Source organism: Mus caroli, chromosome 13 (assembly GCF_900094665.2).
Source record: "Mus caroli chromosome 13, CAROLI_EIJ_v1.1, whole genome shotgun sequence".
NCBI classification, from domain to species: domain Eukaryota; kingdom Metazoa; phylum Chordata; class Mammalia; order Rodentia; family Muridae; genus Mus; species Mus caroli.
In genome coordinates, this window is record NC_034582.1 from 107167167 (window position 1) to 107177205 (window position 10039).

Sequence of the window (10039 nt, forward strand, 5' to 3'; positions counted from 1 at the left end):
AAAAAAAAAAAAAAAAAAAAAAAAAAAAAAAAAAAAGACAGAGAGAGAGAGATAAGAAAAGATGAAAAGAAGGGCTGCAAACCAATGGGCTTAGCTTCAAAGAGGAAACTAAAACGAAGTAATAGATTAAATAGAGAAGAAATAATAAAGATCAAAGTTAAAAAGCCACTTAAGCTAATTAATAATAGAAATGGTTAATGAAACCAGACACTTTGAAAAGATAAACACAATTGATATGGCTTTGCTACAGTGATCAGCAAAAATTAAAAAGGCGATAAAATTGCCAATACCTTCCAAATGACAGACCGTTTCATATGTCAGCTCTCTGCCAGTGCGTTTGATCGTTAGGATGAGGTGTTCATTCCTTGAAATGACCAACCCTCCAGTCATACTCAAGACACAGAGAACCCTGATGTGTCTTTGTCTCTGGAAGAAACTGAAATTATAGCTGAGAAAACTCTTAAGTTGGCATCGTTTATGGATCTTGCTAAACATTTTGTAGGGTAGGCAGAAAGGGGAAAAATGTTACTTTTCTATATTTTCTGGAAATTTGGAGAGGAGTGAAAACTGAACATTTTCTTTCTACGACTAGCACTGATCTGATACTAACATCAGATGACCCAACCATGTACACTGTAAGGGCACATCAGTAGGAGGCTATACCCAAGTTACCTCTAGACTCAGAAAGCAGAGCTGATCCTACGTGAAAGCCTTAGTCTGCAGCAAGGCTGAGTAGTCAAGTCTTTAATTTAAAAATTAGGAAATCACTGATGAGACTTAAGATTTCCAGCATTGATTTCTGATGAAAAATTTTCAACATAGTAAGAAATAGAAATAACAGGTCTAATACAGGTCCAACTGGAATTTTGTCATAAATAACTAATATAAAAGAAACTATATGTTTAAGGCAATTCCTTGAAACATTGTTTATAAGTAAAACTTTTAAAGCAATGTAACTGCCCTAAAGCGAGGGAGCTTGTTAAATAAAATTTAGAACTTCAATTGAAATGGTTTAGATTGGAATATATATTGTCTTCTGTTGAAGAAAATGAAAAAATTAAATTTACATTCATTTTTAAAAATTAAATTATAGGAACATATGCATTTGAATGTAAACTGAGGAAGAATATATAATAATAATAATAATAATCTACTCTTGTTGATGTGGTATGGAGAAACTTTATTGTTCTAAATTATTTCTCTGTTTAATAACATTTTAAAACTCTAAATCAAATTAAGGTGAAATAATTGTTTTCAGCAATTAAGAAGAGGGTCTTTGTTAAGCCTGGGCTTGTTTGGAATTGATACCCATCTCTACAGAAGGGCAGGTCCACCCAGTTTCAGCAAAGCAAGCAAGCCTGCTTTTTTTCCAGGAAGAAAGGGAAGCCAAATTTTATTGGATCGTTAACTTCAACAATCTTTCAGCTTTGACATAATTTTAAAAAGATACTTAAATTGTCAAAACTCATCGGGCCAAGAAATCCTCCAGAGAAGCAGGAGCTGTTGGAAGAGAGAGAAGCTGGGCAGCTTCTCCCAAGGTCTAAAACCAAGGGCGACTCTGTCTGAGGGAGCGCCTCTGAGGCTGCGAGGAGCTTGTCGATAAGAACAGCTGGTAAGCTGTTGAGTATTTACTCTGCCTTTCGTTTTTGAACCAAAAGAATGGAATCTAGAGGTTTTGAACAGTGTGTCGATATCGCTCAAGAACGGCTGAGAGAAAAATGATGTACTTTGAATCGAAACGATGTTGAAAAATCTCTCTCAGGAGATCTACACGTTTATATTTCTGCTCTTGAAAAATCGTCAGTGGACAAAGGTCATGGCACTCTGAAAGAAAGACGGAAAAAGGGCCCAAGAAGTTGAGGGAAGGGTTTAAAATAACTTCAGTAGTAGCTGCACATGGGTTAACCAGAGAAGCAAGCTTAAACAGTAAATTTTGGTATCTGCTAAAGGATTTTTGCTTTACAAATGCCAGTAGATTAAATTTCCTTTGATGATGTCGAAATCCCATTGAGAAGAATTTTGCTGGATTTTTGTCCAAACATCACAAAACGGTCATGACATAAATAATGCTTTTGGTCCTGGTTGAGACCACCAGATCTCTGGAATGCCTTCCCTTCGGCCCTTGGGCTCTGTGGAGGGCTTCAGGGATTCCAGAAGCACCGTCAAGTATGCAAGTGCATTTGTGCAGGCTTGGGGGAGGGGTGAGACGAGGACCCAGGGTGGAGGCCCAAGTCAAACATTTATGCCTTACACGTGAAGGATAAAATTAGCCCGACCTTCCTTTCCAGACTAAGTTTGTTACAATTCCAGGAATGCTTTCCTTTTTGTAAAAGTTTCAAATCCATCTCCCCTGTATTACAGGTTTTGTTAGATTTAAGGATTGCAAAACATTGAGAGGCTATGCAAACAATTATTTCCCCAGAGAGTTAGCAAGTCATATATTTATTAAAATTTGTGGGGTTAAATCTTCGGGGAGGTTTCAGTCTTAGTAATGTAGCTTAGGTAGGCCAGGAAAAAATGAGCGGCTAACTCAGGCTTCAGCCATCCTGCTATTTGAATGGTACCCAGGGAGATCTACCCTCTAGGTCTCCAGCCAGATTCTAGAGGCCATTAAGAATTGACTCAGCTGTTACTATTATTTCCTCCTTTTTGTTTTCTTTCTTTCTTTCTTTTTTTTTTTTATAAATAATGGGATTCTAATTTTAGAGGGAATCGTATGGAGCTACTCTCCAAACACAAATCCATATGAAAATATGGCCATGAGTTTGAGCACTTTGAGGGAGTGTCTTGTCCCATCAGCACAGACACAGAGGGGCAGTCAGAGGGCTCAGGACCTGAAGAAGCAGGAGGGGTTTATGCTGTCTGGGCCTAGTCAGTTGGCAGTTACAGCTTCCTTCCCCAGGTTCCAGATCTTATTAAATAATGTCTAGCAAGAAGGTCTTTTCTAAACTCATGCTATTGTTTTCGTTCCAGTAATAAGTAAAACAGCAATGTTGGGTAGACCTGAAAGAAAATTAATTTGAGTTGTTCATGTCAAATTATTTATAGACACAAAGGAAAATAAATGTGTGGGCCTATTAGTCACACGTGTTGCCCAGCCAGAGCCAACAGCTTTAGCTCAATAGGAAGCATAGTAGTGTGAAGCCACCTGCATGCAGGAGTTGCTGCGACACTGCACAGCTCTGGTGACAAGACCCGAGTTCAAGGATTCATGCAGCGCTTGGCTTCGCTGTCTTCTTGGGAGAGTGGACTGATGGTACCACTGAGGCTTGCCACCACAGGTAGAAATCCTTAGCAACATTGGACTCGGAAGGGGCATGCATTTTAAGAAAACAAAACAAAACAGTAAAACCAAACCATCAGAAAGGACTTCTCTGCTAAAATCGAGCAGCTAAAAATGGGTAGAACCAAGATTTGGGCCCAGCCTTATTTCTCTATGGCCCTTGCTTTCATTTCTTAAATCCCTGGAGAGAACTTTTTGACTGACTTTTTTTTTTTTTAAACTCTACTAAATATTAACTCTTCACTCCGTCCAACCCACTGTAAACAGAAATAACATATAGTGTGTTTTTTCTTTTCTCCTTGGTTGGACTTATGTGAACTGAAAATGTTATTTTATCCCTTTAGTTTAGTCTATTTAGATTAACCAAAATAGAGACACATTGTTTCTCTTCCATGAAAAGTTCATTTCTCTCTTTCTCTTTCTTTCCCTTTTTCTTTTCTTTTCTTTTTTCTTTTCTTTCCTTTCCTTTCCCTTTTTCTTTTTCTTTTCCTTTTTCTTTTCTTTTTCTTTTTCTTTCTTTTTCTTTTTCTTTTTCCTTTCCTTTTCCTTTTCCTTTCCTTTCCTTTTCCTCTCCTCTCCTTTCCTTTTCCTCTCCTCTCCTCTCCTCCCCTCCCTCCCCTCCCCCTCTTCTCCCCTCCACCTCTTCTCTTCTCTTCTCTTCTCTTCTCTTCTCTTCTCTTCTCTTCTCTTCTCTTCTCTTCTCTTCTCTTTCCTCTTTTGTTTTCCTTCCTTCCTTCTTTGCTTCCTTCCTTCCTTCCTTCCTTCCTTCCTTCCTTCCTTCCTTCCTTCCTTCCTTCCTCCTTCCTTTTCTTTGTTTCTTTCTTTCCTGCACTGATGACCTAGACTTTGTTTTCTGAGCAGCGAGCTGTTAAGGGTTTCTGTAGCTGCTGCTGATGATATGAAGACTGTACAAAGGGCAGGGTGGGAGATCATGAATACATTTGCTACGCATGTTCATTCTGAGGAAAAGCATGAGCATTTCACAGAAACCTTTCTATGCCTATAAATAAAGTTCCTCGGTTACCTTAGTCACTCGACCCGTTGATGGTTTTGTAGCTAGTTTATTATGGAGGATCTGCAGAGAGCTAAAGGCAGAAACAGTACAGTCCCTGCCCACTGGATTAATACGCTTCTAAAGTTGTATTTTGCCTATGGCAGTGGCCATTTCTGTAAGGGTTTTACTTCTCTGTTGAGTCCCTGCCTGCTGTCAGCTTTTAGGAATCAAAGCCAATTAAACATTACTGCTGTGCTCCATAACTTTCGTTTTGAAAGTTGGGACCTGCCCTGCTTTTCTGGAAAATCCATTCTTGAGAGTTGTCGTGAACATAACCACTAATAGACTGTTTAGCATCTGCGGAGGCCTTTTGTTTCCAGGATTTCACAACCGTGGCTGTTTAATCCATAGAATATCCATGCGGGGTAGGTAGATATACTCAAGCATTCAAATCTCCTGTGGGGGAATTTTGGTGCCTGTAGGAGTATTGTGATTGGCACAGACTGTCCCTAATTTCCCAGAGGCCAGACACCTGGAGTGGCTTTGCTTTAGGCCCGGCTACACACCAGCATTTCAGCACAGGGGACTCTCTCCCTCTCTCCCTCTCCCTCTTTCCCTCTTTCCCTTTCTCCCTCTCTCCCTCTCTCCCTCTCTCCCTCATTTTGGCTCTTTCTCTTTTATGAGTATTGAGTGACTTTCTGCACCATGCACCCTTATCCTATAATACACCCAGTACCTCCATCTTGTCATCCCATGACAAAGCTGTGAAACAGATACTGTTATTTGACAAACAAGAAAGTGAAGGCTACTAGGTTACCCACAGTGAAGGAGCTGAAGTGAGACTAGTTCTGTCTGATTCCAAAGTCAGTTCTTCAAATGCTGCCTTTAAAATAGAGCACAATATAGAGCTGGAAGAAACATGACATGCAACAGAAGATAGGCCCGGCTAAAAGGATGCGCCCTGTTTACAAGGCCGAGCAATGCCATGCAATCTCTCCCACCCACAGAATGCTTATGAGAGCTCGTCACTCTTACCGCTGCCAGCCATAACATCCCAAACGAAAAGTATTTGCATGTTCTTCTCCCTTACTGGTGATTTTGATGAAAAATGACTGTTTCCTTGTAATTGCACATGTGAGAAACGTACCCTGAAACTACTGAAAAATTAGCTTTAAAAAATTAGTAGGAGTTTAAATAAAAAAAGAAAGGGAGGGAGGGAGGGAGGGAGAGAGAGAGAGAGAAGAAAGAGGAAAGAAAGAAAGAAAGAAAGAAGGAAGGAAGGAAGGAAGGAAGGAAGGAAGGAAGGAAGGAAGGAAGAAAGGAAGAAAAGCCCATGGAAAGGACACTCAATTGAAACAAAAGAATACGTTGCATGCTTCCAGGTCTCCACTTCTCTCTCAAGTCATCGCTAGTCCAATACCTTGTGAGTCCTTTCAGAAGTATCCAGTGTTCGTCTATACGTGTGTGCGAGCATATATGTATACATCCTTACATGTTCCAACTAAATTCTTAGACTTCAGTATGAATAGTTAAGCCCTGAGTATATTGTTAAAGCGGAACTGTGTCCTGTGAATATTATCAGTGTTTTATAACATTCTTTAAATGATTATCTATTTTACTTTTTAAAGAAAAATATAGTTGTATATTAATTGTGTCCTTAAATGAAATACTAGTGAGTGCAAGAAAGTTCAAATTATCAGATGGTTTCCATTAAATGTTTTAATTACTAGTTCTTGGGTTATATATGAGGGAAAAAGTGTAACATAGTAAGAATTAGACCCATAGGCCTCAGTAGATTCAATATTTTCTTTGAAATTTCTCAGTTTTTCCAGTTGTCTCTGTTCTAATTGATAAAATAAATTGCATAATCATTCCATGCTAAAGAGTAGGTAATGTTTTGAGGGGAAGGGACTAGTGTCCTATTGGGCTATAATATTCAGTGATGTTTCAGAACAGTTGAAGATAATCTAAGGTTGTTTTATCTTGGAAATGGTATATGTCTGGTATAAATATAAGCTGTGGAGAGCAAGCTCTAGTGTTCTCCAAACACAGGATCTGACCATCTTAAGTGTCTCAATGTAAAAGTCCAGTTGCTAATTCTCTTCTCTCTGTTTTCTAATTTTAGGTTTTAGTATAAAGGCAGTGCCATTCCAGAATGCTGTTTTGAATGTAAAAGAACTTGGAGGTATAAATTTTACAATCCTCTCTACATCTGCCCTTGACTTTACACGTTTGCAGTTCATGTACTACATGTAATTCAAATGCGATAATATTTTCTCGATGATTGATTTTTTTCCCTTTCTCTCAATAATATATTTTGTAGTAATACTTCCTTTCCTTTCTATATGTATTAGCTGTTATTTTAGAGTTGTAAGTAATACAAACTTTGCTTTCTCATGTGTGAATCAAAGGGCTACACTAAGAGCAACCGGTATGCTATATCGTTGCTTTTTATTTGCTAATTATTCTAAAAGGAAGCCTATGAAAAGCATCTTAAAAAGTAAAATTAGAAAATGAGCTACATAGGGCAAAGAATTGTATTTAACTGTGAATTTATACTGCAGGTCCGAGTGTATCCAGTCTTTTTAGAATCTATTTGTTCCGATAATAAATCTTTGCCAATGGGTTCTTTGCTGGCTAGGCACATTTATTGGATAGGCTGTACTCCAAAGCATCCATCAGTCAGTCTTTCATTACACTCTCTGTCTGGCATTTTTTTTTTTTTTCGGTTGTGTTTTATGTCAGTCGGGGTCTTAACCCATGCAAATAGATTAACAAAGAAATCGGTCAATTCAGTGAACCTACTAAATTCTCTTGCGGCCCCAGAAAATGCCGAGTGCCAGAGTTCAGTATAATATCGCTGAGCTTAGTGACTTAGAAGAAAGTCCTCTTCTGTCTTCTTAATCATCTGTGATGGTGACCTTCCCCGGTGTTTTTGTTGTTGGCTTTTTTGCTTCTCTGTCAAGGTCACTTCTAATTGTGACTTAGTTCTGGTGTTGTGAAGTGGAGACACTCGGCTTTATGCTATGCTCGATGCGTTACCATATTGTTTAAGACAGTGTTGACTGACCTTTCCAGGTGTCCGACAGTGGGACAGCTAACAGTGACTTCTACAGCATCGGTATTGGAAAGCAGCTGTGGCTGAGCAGTTATAGTTTTCTCTTAAGATGCCTAGTGTTATCATTTTACAATATCCTAGGAACATGAATGTTGATCTTTAGCCAGAAAGCAGCCAAACAGAAAAACACAAAGATCCTTGTTATAACTTCGGTGTAAAAAGTTTTAAGGCTGCTTTCTCATAGGTTGACTATTTGAAGACTGCTTTGATTTCTGCTAGCTATTCTGCCTGTGACAATAATATTTGTAGACATTTCGGAGTCATAGATTTTAATATAAAAATCTAGAGGCTCTAAGTGTGTGGTTTGAGAAGTCAGTGTCTTGGCTTTAATTATTAGGCTAAGTTAGAAAAAAGACTTTCATTGAATATTCATCAGGGATAGCATCAAATTTGTGAGTTGGCAAGGTATTTATTGTATAAAATGTTTATTTGAGTGAAATGAATAGTGAATGTTTCTTAACATTTCAGGAAAACGAATGATTGAAACTAATGTCGCCCCTATGCCATCGAAACTGATCACAGCGAAAGATGACCTCGGATGGGTGGGGATGTGTAGGATAGGTGTATGTCTCTTCTCAAGGAGGTGTATTTTCACTACAAACAAAACTGTCCTGACCGTTTGATGAGATGGAAATTACAATGGAGAGGAGCCATAGGTGTTTGGTGGTTACGTTTTAATTCATTACTTGCTGTTAGGAGGTAGAACAGCACAGGTACCAACAGAGCCTCGGGGACTGGAGCAAGTAGGCTGGTTCCAGACTAATGATAATGGGGTTTGTGTGCACATCCGTGTGGAAGAGCACGTTTCTGGCCCAACCATACATTACTATTCTTCTGCCAAGTTCAACATCCCTGTTACCATTGAGTAACCATCTCAGGAGAAGGAAGGCTTCATAGCGCCGTCTGTGTATCTGTTTCCTAGTGTCAGGGGCAGGCGGTTAGGGGAGGTGACTTTTGGATGAGTTACCCACTTGTTTATTTAGTGGAAACTTAGGGTTGGGGTCTCCATTTTATCTCACTCTGGAAGGAACCTGGGCACATTTAAGGACGTCAGCTCTTTGGGGGATTTAAAGTATGTCGAGGTGCTGAGGAAATCATCTCCACGGCAGCCATTTAGGGAGAAGTATGTAGAGCTTAGTAAAGTCAAGTTGCCCGGAACGACTTGATCAAGTATTGTAAGCTCAGAGGAAAGGGTTGAATGTTTCAGGACGGCTGTGGGATGGCAGATGACCTGCACACACCAGCTGCTCAGAGAGGTGGTCCCTGGAATCCAGTCAGTTTTTCAGTGTAGAGAAGAATTCAAGGGAGCAACCAAGAGGGAGATGATCTCAGTGGGCGGTTGGTGGGAGCCGAGGAAGCCGCAGGGTGTCAGGAGGAGGTGCAGAGCTGTTTCCATCCCGGGCATACGCAGGAGACTGGCATGCCCTGTTCCTCCCCACCAACCTGCAGACCCACGCTCTGCCCTTCCAGGCCATTCCAAGGCTTGCTATCATTCCCCTTCCCAACCCTAAGTTAAATTTCTTACTGTTTTAACATTGAAAGGATATGAACTAGTGTTTTCCTCATTAGGGCACAAGATGAAATAACAATGAATACTGGGGCTAAGTTTAATGAAAGTCACCTCCGGTCATCTTAGTAACAAACTATGTTTGTACCCATAACGGATCCATGCTCTGTACGAATGTGTATATATCACATATATGCGGAAGGTATATACTATATAGGGATGCATAATGGTATGTTATTTTTCATTTCTGTTCCGTGATTCTCGGTCACATCAGTTCCTTCTTACATAGCGTTTCTCCACAGTTTAACACAGTCATTCCATCACAGTGTGCCCAGGGACACGCTGAGAATCAGTCTAAGTAAAACACAGCCCCTATAGATATGGTGGCAGAGGTGACCCTGAATACACCCAAAGGAAATTAATGGAAGTTTGGAAAAATCATGAAACGAATGGGTCAAAACAGTGACCAAAGTTTTAGAGAAATGGTGACAGAAAGAGAGCAAGCAGTGCAGGTGGACGGGTGTTACGGGCCAGTTGTTTTCAGTGTCCACAATAGCTTGGCCTCTGCAGCTTCCCTGTCACTCTCGCTAGGATGCACTGGTTATGCCAATGGTTCTGTTAACATATATGTATATGTGTATGTGTATGTATATGTATGTCTCTCTCTCTCTCTATATATATATATATATATGTATATCTATATATCATAAAGGATCTCATTGAAACATTTGTATACATCTATTAAAAACTATTCCGGTCATACTTACCCTGTTACCCTTGGACCTCTTCTCATCTGTTGAAGTGAGAACACACTCGTCAAAGGAAAAGCAGGAGGGAGCACAGGCCTTACCCAGCAGGGCTCCCGGATGGCCAGATGGATTATTCTTTGAGTGGATTTTTATCCTTCAGGGGCTAGTTTCCAGACTCAGTCACGGTGTTTGATTCTGGGCCCATCTATGTTGCTGAGGATTTTCTTGTCTGTAAAATGTGGCAGCAGTTTCTATGTCAAGTCATCTCGTGAGGGCCTGGCCTATAGCTAATATTATGCAAGATTTGTGATCAGTAAAATTATATTCTCACTACTCCCCTAACCATACACCACACACACACACACACACACACACACACACACACACA

General features: G+C 39.9%; 1 protein-coding gene across 3 annotated transcripts in view; it reads left to right on the plus strand.

Moving 5' to 3' along the window:
- Positions 1–10039, plus strand: part of Arl15 (ADP ribosylation factor like GTPase 15) — a 361821-nt gene that overhangs the window by 127520 nt on the left and 224262 nt on the right. For all 3 annotated transcript variants that reach the window (XM_021180362.2, XM_029468256.1, XM_029468255.1), the window contains exon 3: positions 6403–6462. In XM_021180362.2, the coding sequence (XP_021036021.1) occupies positions 6403–6462 (60 nt within the window). The remainder of the gene's footprint in view (positions 1–6402; positions 6463–10039) is intronic.